Source organism: Pelophylax lessonae (assembly GCF_965119305.1).
Source record: "Pelophylax lessonae genome assembly, chromosome: 7".
In the NCBI taxonomy this organism is placed as follows: domain Eukaryota; kingdom Metazoa; phylum Chordata; class Amphibia; order Anura; family Ranidae; genus Pelophylax; species Pelophylax lessonae.
In genome coordinates, this window is record NC_138774.1 from 115518049 (window position 1) to 115539896 (window position 21848).

Below are 21848 nucleotides of genomic sequence, written 5' to 3' on the forward strand. Positions count from 1 at the left end.
ACAGTGGCTGCTACCAATCAGATGCAGTTATACTTTTGAGTATCTTGACAGCCATGGGAGCAGCGACTGTTAAAATATATTAGCTGGCAAGAGAGATTTCTCCACCTACGCCAGACAATGAGAGAAATCCTAGCATGTATGGCAAGCCTTAGCGACTATAAAATTTGTGTACATTTTTGTAATTGTGGACTCAAAGTAAACAAGTGTACTGTAAGTAAAAAAACAAAAAAAGAATTTAAAAAATTGCTTGCTTCTGCCTCAAAGCGTATGTCAAGGCAAACAAATAAAGAATATCACTGCAGTATTTGCATAATGTTCCATGTTTTGTCCATTTAACCCTTTAGCTGCCAGGTCCTGTGCCCTACTTCAGGTGGCCAGACCATTTTTGTAATTTTTTACTTATAGCTTTCTTTGTAAAAGAGCCCCAAACTATACATTTTCTGAAAACACAGGATCAATACAATTAAAAGATGGTGCTTCTGATTTTGGTCTCTTTATATACTTCTCTGATTCTGATCATAGCTATTTTTTTTTTTACTCAGCTGAGTCTGGGGAAATCTTCTGATATAAGTATAGTCATTAAAGTGACCAAGAGCTTATAGCAGAAGGAGGAATGTTATGGGTGCAAGACTGACATGGCCAACTAGAAGCAGTCTTGTTCCAACAAAAGCTTAATGTCTATGGCAGCTAAAGGGTTAAAACCCTACAAGTACAGAAAGTACCTGTTGTTGTTCTTTTAAAAATGCACTCAGCTTCTAAAGTTGGATACACACTATACAACTTTTGTTGGTAGATTTCCTTTACATTTACCTTCAACTATGTAGTGCTTGGGCCTGCCTGATTGCATATAAATTGAAAGTGTTTAGGTCTGACCTCATATTATACAGTTTTGGTAAATCTTTTTTTTTTTTTTTAGCCTGTGGTGTGTGTGAAACACACTCAAAAGACTTACACCCGGTGCAGAAAAAAGTGCACACACGCAAAACGTGAGACACACAAGAAGTGCACAAGGCGTACACATAGCCCTCCTCCGAAGAGGAAGGGCAAGGACCCTGATCCCCCGGGGAGCAAAGCTCCTGACGGGGACTGAGGTACTCACTATGGCCTGCCCAGCCGAAGCCAGGCAGACCCCGTTCTCCAGGGGGACTGCCGAAACAGCCCACCCCAAGTACTTGGTGGGGCTCCCCCGAAGGGAGACCCCATGACAGAGGGTGAACTAAGCCAGAAGGCCATATCCACCCCCTCCCAAGACGTTCAGGGCAGGCCCGAGGACCTACGCCGTACTAATCGTGCAGTGATCAACCCAAAAAAAAAGGGACAAATGTGACATACGACAAAGAAAAAGAGTGGGGAAAGGCGAAGTGGAGAAGTGCTGGGTAGTGTCAAAGTGCGAGACCTTGACAGGCCCCCCGACCAGGAATAAAAAATTCCTCTGGTGCTGGCCAAAAGGCCCGTCCCAAGAGGCAGGTGCGGAAAAAGTGTGATGGTGCAGTGACCAAGGTGCCAAAAAACTCAGGTGAGCTGCCCCTCACCGGTGAGAATTGAGGCACCCCTGGGCTGCCACCCCAGGGGCAGGTACACCATGGGCTTTTTCGGTCTCAGCCCCCCAGTTTTGGTAAATCTAAAGGAAAGAATCTAAAGAAAATTGTATAGTGTGTATCTAGCTTTAGTCTTGTTGTGGAAGGACAACACACAGTATTTTTGTGGACTATGGGTTTTCAGTCCTCCCAGTATTCTTTTGCTTAAAGCTGAACTTTGGGCACAAAAAATGTCCATATGGTATTTGCCTCAATAGCCACAAGGACTATAAAATCACTTTGTATGCACCAAATACCTTTTCAAACCCAGTTAATACCTTGTAAAAGTAGCAGTGACATCATCAATGTGATGCACAAAGCTGTGGGAGGGACCCAGCAGGACCTGCGACTACAGGCTCTTGAAAAGGACAGTAGTAAACACCAGTGCAGCGATTTGAAAATTGCAATAATGATAAACATAATAAACCAAAAGTCCCAATGAAGAGTCAGAAGGTAAGTTAAGCAATGTTCTTTGTATATATCAAGAGTAGGACAGATGTGAATCCCAACAGCCTCTGAGCTTCCCAGCAGTAAGACCGCACATCACAGCAGTGTTTAATAGAGGGGGGCTTAACAAAATGAGATGATCATAAATAAAGAGTCATCAGACAGCGCTCAATACACTCCACGAGATGTCCAACGTCTCCTTGCTGAACAACCACACCGCTATATTCCCACAGATCAATGTGCAATCTAAATCAATGTAAGAATGATATCATAAAGGAAAAGAGAAATACTCGCCATAGTGTAAACCAGTAGAGTATGCCGTTTTAATAAGATATATGAACTTACAATGAATAAGTGATAAGCATCTCACATCGTATGTACAGTCCGTTTGACAGAAACCAAGATGGCCGTGGCTGCTTCGTGCATGCGCAGTGGCGTATGAAAACTACAAGAGGGGGCAGATACAAGACTAGTCACTCTGCACAAGGATAGAATGTGGCACTGACGGGTCTTTATTATAGGATGCTCCTGCATAGAAGAAAAGTCAGGACCATCTTTAATATTGATTGGACCCTGTGCAAACATTTTCTTGGGTCCTCCCGAATCCACTTATCAATTATTTGTGGGTAATGCGGGCTCAAGGGGCAGCAGCTCTGGGCCCCACAACTTTGATAGGGACAGGGCAACTTCCCCTTTGAAAGGGGCCATGGGAAAAGCTTTACACTGGATATAGATCAGAAAGGATGCACATGCTTCTTATCTTTATGCAATATTTTCCTATCCTGGAGTTTGGCTTTAACTACTCCCGCACTCAAATCTCTGCAAAAAAAAAAAAAAGGCTAATCTTTGGGGTAGATTCACTAAAAGCAATTTGATTGTACTCTTTGCAAGTGCAGTTGCACTCATTTTCCCCAGAGCTTAGTAAATATGTTAAAGCTAGGCTGATTTCCATCATCCAACCATGTGCAAAAATGCTTTTTTTTTTCCCCTTACAAGTGATTGGATATTCTTATAAAGTGAATCTTAACCTCATTCTATATACTACAAAAAATGAGTGCAACTGCACTTGCAAAGTGCATAGTCTATTTGCCTTTAGTAAATGAAAACCCTATTGTGTATAGCAAGGTAAGAACTAGGAGGGCTTTCAGGATAACACAGGAAATGTGTAGTGGACCTGACAGGACAGTTTTGAATTTCTGAAAAGATCAACAGGTATTTTTTGCACTTATCAAAAAGATATAACAAAATGCTTCCAATGGTATATTTAACCGATCCAAAGGGAGCAATTATGAGAAGTGCGTTTGTTAGGGTTAAATACACTTTAAGAAAGGTAGCAGTTAAACCCACAAATACTTGCTAGACTGTAAGAGAGAGGGTTCCTCCAGCTCCAACCAGCCACCACCTTTTCTAAACCTCACACAATAATGAAAAATAAATACATTTTAATTATTAACCACTTGCCGCTCAATCATATATCTTTAAGTGATTGTGTTCAAGTGGTTATACCGGGACCATGACTGCAGCTGTCAGCCATAACCCCAGTATTAATCTTTTCAGCCAGCAATTCCCTGCATTCTTAACGACTTGACAGATTTACTGTGGCAGGCCTCCGCTCCTCCGACGTAGTATTACGTCACTCACTCAGGAGACTCTAGGGGGCGAGCACGTGCTGCCGCCGGCATGCTCCCGCCCCTGCTCGTCAGCCGGGGAGCCAGTGCGTGTGACAGGCGGCTCCGATGGCCGCCCGCCACTTGCAACCTCCCCCCCGCTGACAGAGAAGGATGGACGGCTGATATAAACACAGCCGTCCATCATTCTCCCTGAAGTGATCACATAGGTTATGTGATCCTGCTATATAGGATCACATGTCTCTGTGATGATCTCACAAGCCCACCCCCCCCAGTTAGAACCACTCTCCTCGGCTTACATTTAACCCCTTGATCACTAATAGTATTAACCCCCTCCCTGCCAATGGCATTATTACAGTAACAGTGCATATATTTTTAGTACTGATTACTGTAGTAATGTCACTGGTACCGCCAAAAGTGTAAAAAATGTCAGTTAGGGGTCCGATCTGTCCGCCACAATGTCGCAGTCCCACAAAAAAATCGCAGATCCCCGCCATTACTAGTAAAAAAAAAACAATAAAAATGACATAAATCTTTCCCATAGTTAGTAGACACAATAACTTTTGCGCAAACCAATCAAAATATGCTTATTGCAATTTTTTTACCAAAAATATGTAGCAGAAAACAAATTGACCTAAAATGTTAAAAAATTTAGATTTTTAAAATTTTTTTTGGGGGATGTTATATAGCAGAATGTGAAAAATATTGTTTTTTTTTTTTCCAAAATTGTCGCACATTTTTTGTTTATAGCGCAAAAAAAAAAAAAATCGCACAGGTGATCAAATACCACCAAAAGAAAGCTCTATATGTGGGAAAAAAAGGACATCAATTTTATTTGGGTATATCATTGCATGACTGCGCAATTGTCCGTTAAAGTAACGCAGTGCCGAATCGCAAAATAGGGCCTGGTCATTAAGCAGCAAAATCTTCCGGTTCCTTAAGTGGTTAAAAGTGATCAGAGTGGCTTTTTAGCCACTGGATCAATTTCACAGGTAGCGGGAGGGGTCGTCCCCTCTCGCCGCCTTATCTCTTTGCTCTCCTATGTCATCCGGAAGCCCAACATCCGATTCGGCAGTTGTGCCGGCTGATCATAGAGCTGATCGGAGACCAAAAAGCCATTTTATTCACTTCTGGTTAAGGAAGACTTAAACAGAGACATTTTTTTTTTTTTTTAAAGCATGAGATCCATGTTTTTTTATCTCATGCTTTAAAGGGTAGAGGAGAGATCTGGGTTCTTATAGACCCCAGGTGTCTCCATAAAAGGGACCTGTCATGCTTTATTGCTTTTACAAGGGATGTTTACATTTCTTGTGACAGCAGTAAAAGTGATCAAAAAGGCACAGTGTAAAAAGCGTACGCATATGTAGGTTGTTCACACCACACATGTGAGGTATCACTGCAAATGCTTTAGCGAGAGCAATAATTCCAGGACCGGAACTCCTTTGTAACCCTAAACTGGTAACCTGTATAAACTTTTAAAACACTGCCTATGTAGATTTATATCATATCATAGTTTGTCGACATTCCACGTACGTGCTCAATTTTAAAGCATGACATGTAGGTATCCATTTACTCAGCGTAACATCATCTTTTATATTTTACCGAAAATTGGTTTATATATTATGGTTATTGTTTGCATTAAAATTCATTTTTTTTTCCAAAACAATTGCGTTTGGAAAAACTGCTGTGCAAATACTGTGTGACATAAACAAATTGCAACGATCACCGTTTTGTTCTCTAGGGCCTTTGCTAAAAAAATATACACTCAATTTCTGAATAAAAAAGTATTGGGACACCTGCCTTTACACACACATGAACTTTATTGGCATCCCAGTCTTAGTCCGTAGGGTTCAATATTGAGTTGGCCCACCCTTTGCAGCTAAAACAGCTTCAACTCTTCTGGGAAGTCTGTCCACAAGGTTTAGGAATGTGTCTATGGGAATGTTCTTCCAAAAGCACATCAGGCATTGATGTTGGATGAGAAGGCTTGGCTCCAACTCTCCGCTCTAATTCATCGCAAAGGTGTTCTATTGGGTTGAGGTCAAAACTGTACAGGCCAGTCAAGTTCCTCCGCCCCAAATATCGTGGGGTTATTTTTCAGGGATTGGGCTTGGCCCCTTAGTTCCATTGAAAGAAAATCTTAAGGCATCAGCATACCAAGACATTTTGGACAATTTAATGCTCCCAACTTTGTGAGAACAGTTTGGGGATGGCCCCTTCCTGTTCCAACATGACTGCGCACCAGTGCACAAAGCAAGGTCTATAAAGACATTGATGAGTGAGTTTGGGGTGGAGAAACTTGACTGGCTTGCACAGAGTCCTGACCTCAACCATGATAGAACACCTTTGGGATGAATTAGAGCAGAAACTGCGAGCCAGGCCTTCTCATCCATCGTCAGTGCCTGACCTCACAAATGCGCTTCTGGAAGAATGGCCAAACATTCCCATAGACACACTCCTAAACCTTGTGGACAGCCTTCTCAGAAGAGTTGAAGCTTGAAGCTGTTATAGCTGCAAAGGGTGGGCTAAATCAATATTGAACCCTACAAACTAAGACTGGGGTGCCATTAAAGTTTATGTGCATGTAAAGGCAGGTGTCCTAATACTTTTGGTAATATAGTGTATAATGTTTGGGGGTGCTAAATAATTTTCTTCCAAAAAAATACATATTTTTACTTGTAAACAAAAAGTGTCAGAAAAGGATGGGTCTTCAAGTGGTTAAGCGATTTCTAGGATAATACCTTTTTGTAAAAGATTTATAAGCAGGGTTCCTGCACTACTTTTTGCTGATTTCATTGCGACTTGCATAGACTTCTGTTAAATGAAGTCACAAGCCAATAAAATCGGCAGTGCCAAATGCACTAATGTGCGGCTTTGAAATCACGGACAAGTAGCTTGATTTGACAGCCTCACCAGTGTGAACAGGGGCCTAATAAATGAATGCATTTGAAATAAATTTAGCTAAGCATTGGTTTACTTTATTTTTCTGTGGATTCTTTAAAAGCAGGACACTGATGTGTATTACCAAACCTTTTCTTCCACAGTTCAGTTTACTTTTTCCATGGACAGTTGCAAGCAAATATTGGATCAGTTTCTGTATAAACAATTTATAATAGCCATAATATTGTTCTAATAGTGAACATATTTAAAGTGCCGCGACAGTATCACTGCAGAAGTGGAATGAGTTATTTAATTTGTAAAAGATGTACAGTGCCACTTAATATAAGTAGAAATCTAGTTATGTTCCAGGTACAAAATAAGTTACATTTCTTTCTCATCCATTGCAAAACACAGGTAGTCCTACTCTGGGAAAAGTAAATATTGTCCTAATACAAGAGGCAGGTATATTCTGTTTGTGCTTTGTGCATTTCTTCTAGATCTGTGCCGCAATCCAGTGTGAATCCTCTGTGCAGGAGCTTTCTGTTATAAAAACCGGCCACTGCTGCTTTCTTACCTAATGAAATCCCAATGAAAATTACCCCATATATTAAAAATTTGATTTTTCCTACAGCTTACCCGTAAAATCTTTTTTTTTGGAGTACATCACGGGACACAGAACAGCCATAATAATTACTATTTGGGTCATACGCCACGTATAGGTGAATGAACACTGGCAACCAAAAAGACAGGAAGTCCCCCTCTATAAAACACATCCCATACAGGAAGTACCTCAGTTTTGTAGCAAGCAATAAATATCCCAGACAAGAGGGGAGGGACCTCTGTGTCCCGTGATGTACTCCAAGAAAAGGATTTTACAGGTAAGCTGTAGGAAAAATCCAATTTTCTTTATCGTACATCACAGGACACAGAGCAGCCATAATAATTACTATCGGGGACGTTCCAAAGCAATGCACTTGAGGGGAGGGGGACACTAAATACGAAAAAACTGCCATCAGACCGAAAAGCTCTACATAGCTGCCTGCAGCACACTGCGGCCAAATGCAGAATCTTTCAGGGTCCTATCATACACCTGATTGAATCTAGTGAATGTATGTACTGAAGACCAAGTAGCGACCCTGCAAATCTGAGCTATAGAAGCTTGATGACGAACTGCCCAAGAAGCACCTACTCTTCTGGTAGAGTGTGCCTTTACCAGAAAAGGTGGAACCTTCCCCTTTAAACCATACGCCTGGATAATGACCTGGCGAATCCACTAAGAAATTGTAGACCTAGATGCTGCCTGCCCTTTCCTGGGGCCTTTTGGCAGCAGGAACAAAAGCTCGGTCTTCCAGATCTGAGCTGACATCTTTAAATAGCCCTTAAATGCACATACTACATCGAGAGAATGTAACAACTTTTCTTCTGCTGTTTGAGGATTTGGAAAGAAGGAATGCAGTATAATGTCCTGATTCAAATGAAAAGCAGACACCACCTTGGCCAAAAACCCTGGATGTGGACGTAGAATCACCCAATCTAGATGTAAGATCAAAAATGGCTCTTTACAAGAAAGAGCCGCTAACTCTGATACTCTTCTAGCTGAAGTTGCTGCAACCAAAAAGACTAACTTTCTGGTCAAAAGAACCACAGGAATATGCCATATGGGCTCAAAAGGCTGTTTCTATAGAACCACCAGGACCAAATTTAAACCCCAAGGGCACAAAAGTTGCCTAACTGGCAGAAGCCTATGTAGCAACCCTTGTATAAAGGCTCGGACCAGGGAATGCGAAGCAATCGGTCTTTGAAAAAAGACTGACTGAAATGTGACCTTTAATAGTGCCTAAGGCTAGCTTCATATCTACCCCTACTTGCAAGAAGGCTAGAATTCTCCCGATATATATTTACGGGGATGCCACTTCCTGGCCTCACACTAAGAAATGTAGGACTTCCAGACTCTGTAATAAATGCCCTAAGAGACTGGTTTCCTATCTTTTATCACTGTAGAGACTGCTGGACCAGATATACCCTGCTCCCTCAAAATCTAGGCTTCAATAGCCAAACCGTCAAATTTAGAGATTGTAAAGCAGAGTGGAAAATCGGACCCTGAGAGAGTAGGTCCGGAGGCAGTGGGAGAAGCCTTTGCCTTCCCACCGCCGACCTTAGAATATGTGCATACCAAATACTCCTGGGCCAAGCTGGAGCCCCCAGGAGTCGTGGCAACAGCTGAACTGGGGGAAAGGCATAGATCGGGGAGAACTGCTCCCAGGCAGTCACCAAGGCATCCTCTCCGACTGCGAGCGGATCTCTTGTCCTGGACACAAATTTGTCCAACTTGTTGAACCTGGATGCCAACAGATCTACTTCCAGGACCCCTCAGCATTGACAAATTAATGCAATGGTCTTGGGATGTAAGTACCATTCTCCTGGAAACATCTGCTGGGGACTCAGTCTGCCTGTTAGTTCTCTATTCCTGGAATGAAAACCTCCCACAGGCATGGAACAAATTTCTCAGCCCAGGATAGGATGTGACCCACTTCCTTCTTGGCTGACTGACTCTTGGTGCCCCGCTGATAGTTGATATAGGCCAACGCCGTGGCATTGTCAGATTGTCTCTTCAGGAGTAGGACTAAGCATAACCCATTTTGGTTATGCCTCTGGGGCAGTCCCAGAGGGTATACCATCACTTCCTCCTATAAAACTCCAGTTTTTTCTGCCTAGTCAGGAGTAAGGACCTGGCTCTCTGCTGGGATCTGCGGTCCTGGCATTTTTTCCTTTTTAAATTGATTTTTTTACTTTTTCTTTATTATTTTTGTTCCTGTGTAAACTACAATCAACTGTTCCTGTGTGAACTACAATCAACAGCTGGACTGGGTGACGCACTGGATATTCTAGATCCTTATGGCTTTCCCAGTCTTTGCTGCGAGCATGACCCAACTATTAGCTCCATGCTAGGTTGGCCGCAACATAGCCCCACTGGACGGGGGCTGGCCAGCAAGTGAAACATCTCGCGAGGTCGCATAGCTCTGGTCACGACAGCAGTCACGATCAGAGTCACAGCATACCTCAAGCCGCAGCACCCCCATTCCCAGCGCCTGCATGGTGTAATTTAAATTCCCCCTGCGTAGGTGCCCTCATCTGCCCCCTATCCCCCCTGGCCCCCTTTTGGGGGGCATGAGTGGATTTGGGTAGGGGGGCTTGTCTGGTGCTGAGCCTGAGAAGTAGTGAGTGAGTGTCCGTACCTGGGTGCTGCGGGGGGGGGGGGTGGTCCCCCCTCCTGGGGTCTGTGTCTTTCACTGGGGTCCAGGGTCCCGTGCAGCGCCGCGTGGTGCTGCCATTGTGCCGTGGATTCTGTATTTCCAGCTTCGGCGGCCGTGTTTCTGTAATCCAGCCAGGTTTGTGGTTTGCCCATAGAGTTTAACGACGGCCATTTTCTTGTATTCTGGTGTGGTGATGGGCGGCGGGGGCCTCTAGTGTCAGGTCGACGCTTCCTCTTCCTCTTTCCATCGCAGTGTGGCAGGCTGTTTGGCACTCTCCGGCTTGGGTGGTGAGTCTCTGGGGGTACACTATCCTTCCTCTGCTGTATTCTGCGTGGTCAAAACTGCACTCATGGTTAGGGAGTGAACAGTACTAGCAGCATCTCTGGTTGAGAGCAGAAAAATGTAAGGCATCCAAGGTACTCAGGCCGCATGTCACAATCAGGGGTCAGGCTCGAAGACCGGTAGCTATAGCAGTTGAAGCTCTCACAGAAACCCGCGAGATAGGAACACAGGCAGGTCACCTAGGCAGATGACGCAGGCGCACCTGAGGTGCGGAATCTAAGTACTAACCGGTGTTCACCAGAGCTCCTGATGGTGGAGATGGATTTTGCTGCATGTTAGCACCAGATTGCAGTCCTCAGGATATCGCCCCACCAGGAGGTGAGCAAGCCAAGGTCCAATAGCAGATATAGCAGGTAGGGATCAAGCAGAAGCTCAGTCAAGGAATAGCCAAGGTCAGTAATGAGTAGTTGCAGGATGGGATTAAGCAGAAGCGAAGTCGAGAAATAAGCTAAATGTCGATAACGAATGGTAGCGAAGATACTGACGGCAGCAGGAGAGACAAGCGAGATATTGGCTGGAGAAGGCACAATATTCTGGCAACCAGGAAGTGCAGAGACATGGCTTAAATCAGGAAGTTCATGCGAGGAGCAAAGGGTTCAAGGTTCAAGGCAATTAAGATTAACGGCAGGATCATTCAAGGATTTGTCCAGGGAACTGTCCAGCATTTCAGGTGGCTCAGCAAGCAGAGTCATGGCCAGACACAGTGAAAGTCCCAGGTTCAAGCCCAGGTCCTGACATCACAGCTGAATATACATACTGTCTCTAGTGGAGATATAAATCATGGCTCCCAGTATCTGTTAAATTAGAAGGTAACAGTGCATCATAATCAAAGAAAACTTACCATTCCAGCCACAGGATTCTGCCTATAACTAGAATCCAATCTTCACCCATCACGGTGGGTTCTGTCACTTGTCAACCTTCAAGGACTTGGTCCTAATTTTTGGACCTGTTGGGCACCCTGCCGGAAGGCCTTTGGAATTAATCTTACCAAGGGTCCAGATCCCAGGGTCCAGTGCCCAAGAGGGTCGCATTACAGGCAATACCTTGTTTCCCTTTACCAAGACTCCAACTTTCAGATGGATCTGATTGCCAATCCCCTTGAATCCAGAGATCTTAACCGGGATTGTAGCATAATCTTTTTTCTACTTTAAAAATAGGGAGAGCTTCTCCAACCATGACCATCACCTCTAAGACACTGGCAAAAACACTGAGGTACTTCATGTATGGAAGGGGTTATATAGAGGGGGACTTCCTGTCTTTTTGGTTGCCAATGTTCATTCACCTATAGGTGGCATATAACCCAGATAGTAATTGTTATGGCTGCTCTGTGTCCTGTGATGTACGATAAAGAAAAGTAACCTCCCCCCTTTTATCTTGTTGCGTTGAGCTGAAATAGCATTCTACTCCGCCCAGTAAATTCAGCCTCACTGCATCATGCCGGGTCCAACAAGATTGTCTTCTATTCCAGATGTCACCTGGAGGTTGACTGTTTTATTCTCATTCCTAGCAGGCGGCTCCTGATGACACTCCGCTGCACATGCACAGTTTTCTCTACATAGCACCCAAACTTTCCTGGGGTGCGTGATGTGGGTATCCCAGTAGGTTACTGGCGGTTGTGTGGGTGGGCATTATTCTTGCCTAGGCGAGAAAGGCAAAATTGCAGACTGCGCTCTACAGAAAAAGGTATCTCCCATCACAAAACTGAACTAAGAAAAAGCAAAAGTTACCCTTGCAGTGGGACCTGCAGTGCAAGGGCTAAATACTTATCTTGGTCTGCAATAAAAATAAATATTAGTTTTAATGTATCATTGCTCCCACCGCCACCGGTACTCTCCTCTTTTCACCAATGCTCCAGGTTGTGGATGTGCCCTCGCCATCCTCACCTATAATGCAGAACTCCTGGTCCTGCATTGTACATTATTATTATTATATAGGATTTATATAGCGCCGACAGTTTACGCAGCGCTTTACAACTTGAGGGTAGACAGTACAAATACAATACACTTTAATACAGTAGGAATCAGAGGGCCCTGCTCATTAGAGCTTACAATCTAAGAGGGAGGGTACATGATGACATCAGAATACCTGTCTCTGACACTGCGAAAAGGAGAATCAGCTTTGGTGGATAGTTGTTCAGCGAGGCCTGTGGCGCGGGATAAGGTAAGTAAAACTGTATTTTATGTTACCCCCTAGAAAAAATGAGCATTTATCCCTTGCTGTCAGAGGAGAGCCCTTATTTGAATTTATTTGAATTTACCCAGAGTTTATGATTGTTTTGTCTGGGGGAGCAGTGAAAAAGAGCAGCATAGTTGTTTAGTGGTTAGAACTTCTGCCTTGCAGCACTGGGGTCCCCCTCCTGTAGGTTTCTACAGGCAACTTGTAGTTGGTGGACTTGCTGGGCCCCTCCCAAAGCTGTTCTCCCTGCACACACTATGTACAGCTCAGTGATGATGTCACTGCTACTTTTACAAGGTAATAACAGTTTGCAAAGGCATTTGCTGTACACAAAGTGGATTTATAGCCTTTTTAGTTATGCAATAAAATATTTGAATTCATCTTTTTGTGCCTGCAGGTCAGTTTAAAAGTTCAGGTTATGCTACCACCTGCAGGAGGATTTCTATTCTGGCAAACAATCTGTAGGTCACCCCCAGGCATGTACCAGTTTTTTACTATGAGAAAGTTTTAGATCTGCTGTGTTAACGTGGTTATTAAGGCAAAGAGGTTTTTTACTCTAATGCATTCTCTGCATTGCTCCCTGCAGACCCCCTTCAGTACTTACCTGAGTCTGGTCTTGATTCAGTGCTGCACCCATCTGGAGCAGCACTTCTCCTCTCTCTCATCTCACAGGAGACTTGCAGTCAACTCCTATGAGGAGGGAGTGGTGGTCAGGGCCGAGCCGCACTGTGTGTGTCTATAGACTCACACAGATCGCACGTTTGTCCCCAAAGCAAGCACAATGCATCAACACATGTCTTATTTTGAACACAGGGAGAGGCAGTCTTGCTGTAATAGGTGCCCCAGCCTACAGTATACTAACTGCTTCAGAGCTGCTTTTAGCGCACCTACTGACGTTGTTGACGTTTGCAATCTAGAATCTTGTTGTCCTACTTCTAGAGTCTATTCCGTTCTTCAGAGTCCTTGTTAGCTGTATCAGGTATGGCTAAATCTACTGCTCTTTTGTCTGAGATTTTTACAAACAAGACTCTATGACCCTAATCACCCAGTTATTTGCTGACTCTCACTTCAGAGGCCACAAAGCATGCTCCCACAGATTCTCTATCCAATTTTTTTGCGGCCTTAGTGGCTTTTGAGCCATTGGATATAGAGACTTTGATTCTGACTGATGAATTTGCCACTGAGGAGTTGCAGTCTTTCACTATTACTTTCAAATCAAAGGAGACCATTTCTGCTCTTGTTTATGCGGTGCACACAACTCTGAATATAGAGGTTCAGTCTGTTTTTAGTCTTGAGTTCTTTAAAGCTGCTAAGACAACAAAGACTTTCCTCTTGTACTTAATTTTTTCTCTTTTAATACGGATATTAGAAACACCCTGATGAGCTCTTTGCTTCCCCAAGTGCATACTCTTGATACTATAATCAGGGATGCAGCTGGTAACAAGAGCAGTCACAAGGTCAAGCCTGCAAAGTTTGCCAAATCACCAGACAAGCCTTAGGCTTCTTTCACACGGTCCGCCTCCGCAGGCGGATCCGTGTTGCTCAGCGGGGATCGATCCGCGATCCCTGCTGAGCCGGGCGGATGACAGCTCCGTCTCCGCTTGCAGAGCGGAGAGGGAGGTGTCTCAGCACCCGCTGCCCTCTATGGGGGATCGGAGGAGAGCGGACCGCTTGTCCGCTCTCATCAGATCCGCTCCGCTCCGATTACTGAACGGATGGAAAAATAGGGTTTCCATCCGTCCAGATTTCAGCACAGGATCGGATGCGGATGGCAGCGGGTGTCAGCGGAGGTGACACCCGCTGCCCCATAGAGCTGCATGGAGGATCCAATCAGATCCGCCTAAAAAACTGACAGGCGGATCTGATCGGACCGCCCGTGTGAAAGAGCCCTTACTCCGCATGAGGGTGGACCTCCACTTTCCCTCCATGATCCATGATCAACTTGCACCTCTGACACTTGGGTGCAGATGATGGTATTTCAGGACTGCAAATTGGAGTTATGCTTCCTGTCCATTGCCTGATTTCTCACCTCCAACTGTCCTGTGTTACTGCAAACATTGGCAGATCTCCATCCAGCTCTGTTGGGTCCTCTGGACCAAGGTGTCATTACCCCAGTTCCTGTGGCAGAATGGTTTCATACTGTTGTTACCTCAATTAAAGGTTAAGAAAATATGCAGATCCATCCAGTTCAACCTGTGTGTGTATGTATGTGTGTATTTTTTATTTCCTAATAATTCCCATAAGCCCTGTATATTCCGCCCTGTGGAAGACATCTAAATAGTTTTTGAAGTTGTCGACACTCTCAGATAGTGTACAAAATAAGCGCGACTTATTTTGTACATTATTTTTTGGGGTGTGGTCACACTTGAAGTTGCTGCTAATTATTTATTATTGACCTATAGCGCAGTTAATCTCCCTTTTTTCTATACTCTCAGCTAGTACCACTTCCTGCGGGAGGGGTTCCATGTTCTGCTCTAATAAATTCAAGGATTTTTTTTATTTTTTTCTAACGTTTTACCTGTTCCCAAGCCCAAAAGCATGTGCCCCATCTTGAATCTTAACTATGTCTTCATATGAGCCCAGCAATTTCACAAGGAATCCATCAAATCTGTCATTGCTTCTCTTCCTTAGGGAGACTTTCTGGCTTCTGTGGATGCATACCTAAATGTCCTCATCTTTTCAGCCCATCCAAGTTTGCTATGTTTTTCTGTGGGGCTCAGTTTGTTGCCTAGTCCTTTAGTCTCTTGTTCACATCCTGGGTTTTCACCAAGGTGCCAGCCCCCAGTGTTAGCCAGAAAGGAACCCCATTTCTTTTTGCAGCAAGAAAGATATATTGGATTCTGTCCTGAGTAGGGCATTCAAATTTTTGTATCCTAGACATAGACACTTGTCAGGCAGACTACCTGAGCCGCCAGAGCCTGTACCCAGGGAATTTATAACTACTGATGGAGGTGATCCAGTACCTGTTTGACAGGTGGAAGACACCAGGTGTGGGCCTCTTTGCATCCAGATTCAACAACAAACTGAACAGGGTTGTGTCCAGATACAGGGATCTACTAGCGGAAGCAGTGAATGCTATGGTAGCTCAGTAGGATCAGTACACCCTGATTTATGCTTTCCCTCCACTGAAACTTCTTACTGGTCTGCTGGATTAAAATGAAGGGCATTCTGGTGGTCCTCAGTGCTTCGGAATGACCAGTCAGATGACATACGCCATTCTGGTAAGATACTGGGGGTTTTGCCAGATCAGCTATATACCCCTACAGGGGTGTCAGGCCTTGAATGTATAATCCTGGGTCTCCTCCACTGACCATCAAAGTGGTTGGGTGGTCCAATTATCTGCCCGAATCTTGTAAACCCTGCTCCTTGGTATTAGGGTCCAAAGGTGTACCGATATATGGGGGAAGAAGGCTCACATAGAGTAGTACCGCTTTTAAAATGCTTTATTAGAGATTAAAAATTAGGTACTCACAAACGAATAGAGGGTAGTGGCATGAAAGAATAGCAATAGTAGCGCACTTCCGGGACGCCGTGCGTTCCACAGGGCGGATGTGCGTTCCACTTGGGCAGATGTGGCGCGATGACGCTCTACGTACGTTTCGTCGTAATGACGTCTTCAGGAGTAGCGTCATCACGCCATCTCCGCCTCTTTATACCAACATGGTAAACGGGACTTGATGCGTGCTCAAATCAGAATGCCGGATAAAGCATCCAATAGAAAAAACGAGACGCACGCTGTTGCCGGGTAGAATTGTGTGTTTTAGAACTTGGGGGATTTACATACTCGCGGCTGTGTAACTAAGAGATGGACATTTCTGACCTCAAAAGTGCGCAATATACCATGTTCAAAAAAGGAAAAAGAAAACAGAAAAACTGACTTTAAGAGGGTCAGGTCCTCCTCTATTCCCGCTAATACAATAATGGTGTGACAATATCTGCTTGGGTATCGGGTCTGTTTACCATCTTGTTTAAAGGAGTATACATTAAATTAAATTAAATACATGCGATGGCATATAATACTAAACTAATAATGGTAATAAAAAAGTGAATCATAAGATCCTAATAAATAGGTAATATTGGTAAATATAAATAATCTTACATCCAATCTCAGAATATAAACAATTCATAGAAAACATATATATGGTTTATAATATATAAATAATTTAATAGGTGACCTAAAATCATGGTGGTAATAAATTACTTATTTATTGACTAGAAAGAGTATACACCATATTTTATTTCACCTCCACAATTTTTCATGTATTCACTGTCACTAATATCAATTTATCTATTATCACCACCACGTTTTTAGTCACCAATATTATTTTATCTATTATTACCACCATGATTTTAGGTCACCTATTAAATTATTTATATATTATAAACCATATATATGTTTTCTATGAATTGTTTATATTCTGAGATTGGATGTAAGATTATTTATATTTACCAATATTACCTATTTATTAGGATCTTATGATTCACTTTTTTATTACCATTATTAGTTTAGTATTATATGCCATCGCATGTATTTAATTTAATTTAATGTATACTCCTTTAAACAAGATGGTAAACAGACCCGATACCCAAGCAGATATTGTCACACCATTATTGTATTAGCGGGAATAGAGGAGGACCTGACCCTCTTAAAGTCCGTTTTTCTGTTTTCTTTTTCCTTTTTTGAACATGGTATATTGCGCACTTTTGAGGTCAGAAATGTCCATCTCTTAGTTACACAGCCGCGAGTATGTAAATCCCCCAAGTTCTAAAACACACAATTCTACCCGGCAACAGCGTGCGTCTCGTTTTTTCTATTGGATGCTTTATCCGGCATTCTGATTTGAGCACGCATCAAGTCCCGTTTACCATATTGGTATAAAGAGGCGGAGATGGCGTGATGACGCTACTCCTGAAGACGTCATTACGACGAAACGTACGTAGAGCGTCATCGCGCCACATCCGCCCAAGTGGAACGCACATCCGCCCTGTGGAACGCACGGCGTCCCGGAAGTGCGCTACTATTGCTATTCTTTCATGCCACTACCCTCTATTCGTTTGTGAGTACCTAATTTTTAATCTCTAATAAAGCATTTTAAAAGCGGTACTACTCTATGTGAGCCTTCTTCCCCCATATATCGGTACACCTTTGGACCCTAATACCAAGGAGCCGGGTTTACAAGATTCGGGCAGATAATTGGACCACCCAACCACTTTGATGGTCAGTGGAGGAGACCCAGGATTATACATTCAAGGCCTGACACCCCTGTAGGGGTATATAGCTCTGGTGAGTGCGGTCCAAGGGGTGCGGGGAGCACTGAATGGTCACCATATACCTGAGCACCTCCAATATTCATCATCAGAGCACCTGCACTCAAGTCACTTTTTGCCCTGTATTTTAGGAAAAGTTTTTTTACCGTTGTGGGACTATCCTCCTTTCTTAGTTGTTACGGACTTATTTATACTTGCACTATTGCTGCCATAATATTTATATACCTACTGTGCACTTTATTTATGCCATACTTGATGCTTTGTATTTTACGATTATAAGGCTGTAGATTTAAGTGGATCCAACTGTTTTTTATATTTTTTATATTTCATATACTTTATTTATTTTAAATTTTTTTACCAAACTGTATACACACCAATTTACACCAATTTTGTACCAACCTTTCCTCACAGTTTTAGCACAAGTATTTATCATCCACAGAGTTGAATATCCTACAGTATTGCACATATTTATTAGTGATACACACATGATGCACTTGACACTTTAATTATTATTCATAGTGGTGATTTATATTTTATATACTTTTAGCACCTTTTTTGGACATACAGAACCATCAGCACATTTTGGCAGCGCCATACACCTTCCCCCTTTTTTTCCTTGTATCATGCTAAAACCTAGGAAGTCTACTTCCCACAGGATCTGTCATCGGACATAGCACACTAATTGCAACCGTAGGAGTTTCTCTGTGGGACAAATCCTCTCCTTTCTTCAGCTGGGTTTGCACCAGTGTTTGGCTTTCAGGTTTATTGCACACTCAGTCAGTCCAAACATGTAAAGTTTTACATTGAAAATGATTAAGGTACATGAACTCTAATTTTGTTTTTTTTTTACATTCTTTTTTGGTACTTGTAATTCCTCATCAATCTCTAAAGTTTCGAAATTACCATGTATGAACCTGAATCTGAAAATGCAGAGTATTTACTGGTTCATTCTACTGTAGCCTCATTCACCTGCTTACACTGACACATAGAGAGGTTGCACAATGCAAAGTCACATGTCAAGTGACTGCAGTGTTATCTGGAAATCGTGTGAGAAATCTGGTAAGTCTGGCATAATATAAAATATATATTTAAAAGTTACGTAAGTGGATTTTGATACCTGCACAATTATTCAATTAGCAGTTCACAGTAGTTGTACTTGTTACGTGAAACATCAGGAGTTTTGCAATAGGCTCAAACCAAACGATACTTGACCAATTTTTTCCTTTCTTTATAGATATTAAATGAATACAAATTTGAGTTTCTACAAACCATCTGCAATCATGAGCACTTTATTCCTTTAAATTTGCCAATGACGTTCGCCAAACCCAAGCTACAGAGAGTTCAAGGTAAAATACCAACTTGTCTCCATAATGCTTTTACTGAATGCAGCTTTTTCCCCCCAAGACAATACCCTTTACTGAGCGTAGAAGCACTCAAAATTAGTTGCTATCTGCTAATCAGTATGCAGTTATGGGAAATGTCAGTTAAGCAGCCACAATATATAGCTAGAGCAACTAGTGAACACAATAGATATATCATTTGAATTAGCTCCTGAATGCTCTGATTTTGATCACCAAATGATACATTTGAATAGATGTGGGTGTAGGGATATTGATGGGTAATGTCACTTATAAGTCCCTGAACTGCCATTTGGAAGCTCTGTTCAATGCCCCATTTAATGCAGGCCACCTGCATTTACATTTTTTTTCTGAAGAAACTGTAAGATCAATAGAATATTTACATAATCATTTTTCGCAGAGATGGGCTTTGGGGCAATCTGCAAAAAAAAATCTAAAATTAATTAATTGATTTAACACCAATGAATGAATCTGGTTTATTTTGTACACTTATCCAGTGGTCCTCAACCCTGGCCTACAGGGCCCACTAACAGGCCAGATTTGCAAGATAACTGAAATACATCACAGGTGATATCATTTGCTGCTCAGTGATTGCAGTACTCTAGTCTGCATCTCCCCAAGGTAATACTTAAAATCTGGCCTGTTAGTGGGCCCTGAGGACCGGAGTTGAGGACCACTGCGTGACTAATCCATTAAATAATCACATATTTTTAACATGTTTTTTTTATTTTTAATTATGTATTTATTTTACAGTGTGACTCTGCCGGTCACACAGATCCCTTATATCCATACAGCTGCTGTTAATGAAAGGGAAGAAAATTAAAAATGAAGGAAGGCAGTGGAAACGTTTGTTGCTGTGCCTATGCTAAATAGTGTGATCATGTGATCGGCCAGTCAACTGAGAAATGTACTGTTGTGGAGATGAACAGAAAAAAGCTGTCTGGTCATGGTACTCTGCAACAACACCATAGATTTAAATGGGACAAAGTTCTATGTGCATTGGGTCCTCTGATGGATTTAAGAAGGGTTTTAGAATTCTGGCAATACTGTCTCTTTAATCACTATTCCCCTACCAATAGGACCTGTCTGAAAAAATGTAATCTACAATAGGGTCATCACAAGCTGGTTAAACGAAACACCCAAAATTAGTTTTATGTACGTCTTCTTTCCTCAACATGCCACCAAGAATCATTGCATACTCCTGATACTGTGTTGAGTCTATCCATATGTCTATAATTGTTAGCGGCAAGGGCACCCAATCAACAGAAAGTGTTTCTTTTTTTTTCCACACGTTATTTAGTAGTTTGTTATGTTACAAGTTTAGATGTCAGTGGTGCTTTGTAAAGCTCTTTCGTTAAATATTTACATAAATGAAAGTGTATTTCCAGAAGGAAGTGTATACAGTTTGTTATATAAAATTTATGAATACTGAGTTTTGGTTGCTCTGCTGGCAGATTTTACCACTTTATATATTATAACCCTTTGAACGAACTGCAGTTCACATACCAGCTTAAACTTTGCAAATTTTAAAAGGCTTGGCAAAGCCATCACATAGCCTAGTTATTTGTAAATCACTCAGCTACTGTGATGAACATAGTTTCTTCTGGCTGTCAAAAGAAAAATTCTCTAAGCAACATTCGTAACAATAAGTTAAAGCCCCCAGTATTTGAGTTTATTGAACACCAAATTGCCTTCTAAACCCTTAATTAAAAATATTTGTATTATTTTTTTTTTTTTTTTATAATTTGATAATTTATCTGGTTTCTAGCTGTGATGGCGCTGTCTTTTAAAGACAGTCCTCATATTTTGGCAACATGGTTAAAGTAAACCTGATACAAACCTGGGCAGTTATATCTAATGCAAACAGCTAGCCCGGAATGTCGAATAGTATGTATCAGTAAAGCTTATGATATGTGTTAAAAGCAGGTAAAGAGATTTGAAGTGAAGCTATGTACAAAATTAAACATTTCTGCTAAAATTGAGCTTAGCACATCCAACTTGAGCCTTCACTCCTCCACTCGTGGCACTTTAAAGCAGTATTTAACCCCAAAACAAAAATCTAACATATTGCGTACCAATCCTTAATTGTGATGGCTGCATTTGTTTTTTTTTTTTTTTTTTTTAGGCTTTTCTTCTTTTTTAGCAGATAAACAGGCTAGTAGCCCATTTTATGTCTTAAGTAGGGTATATATGTACAGTTTTTTCTTCGTTCAGCCAGCAGATTGAATGAAAAAAAAAACTGATAGATCCCTGCATCAACACAAGTGATGTGGATGCTGGGATCTTTCCTGGTGTGCTTTTGTATTCTGACAGCAGGGACTCCCCCCTTCCCCACCAGAATGCTTGGCTGCAAACACTGATCGAATGATGCTTTTCCAGCATGACCGTTCGACAGAAGCTGATCATTGGCCTGGCTTTTGTTGAACAGACAGCAGCACACATGGACCAAATATGGGTATATTATCGGGCTTTAGAGTATCTCCACTCTATGGAGGAGCAATGGAGACAACTTTGGACAGCAGCATTATCAATCTGGGGAGAGGGTCGTTTTAGACACTCTAGCAGATTTAGATGGACTTGACTAATGAATTAAAGTCAAAGACCAGCTAACATTATTTTGTTTAAATACATTTTTATTAATAATAATGTGTGTACTGTTTGACAGTTTCTTATTTTTCAACTGGTAACATGGATTAGTAATCATACAGAAAAAAATAGTTATTTACTAAAACTGGACAGTGCAAAATCTGGTGCAACTCTTCATAGAAACCAATCAGCTTCCAGGTTTTATTGCCAAAGCTTAAAGCAGTTGTAAAATCAGAGAGTTTTTTTTTTTTTTTATCTTATCGCATTCTATGCATTAAGATAAAAAAAACCTTCTACCTGAAGCAGCCTCCTCAGCCACCCTAATACTTACCT

The 21848-nt window shown here is 42.2% G+C and overlaps 1 protein-coding gene across 2 annotated transcripts in view; it reads left to right on the plus strand.

Moving 5' to 3' along the window:
* The window catches only part of DOCK11 (dedicator of cytokinesis 11), a 537932-nt gene that overhangs the window by 187811 nt on the left and 328273 nt on the right, over positions 1-21848 (plus strand). For both annotated transcript variants that reach the window (XM_082263555.1, XM_082263556.1), the window contains exon 30: positions 18806-18917. In XM_082263555.1, the coding sequence (XP_082119681.1) occupies positions 18806-18917 (112 nt within the window). The remainder of the gene's footprint in view (positions 1-18805; positions 18918-21848) is intronic.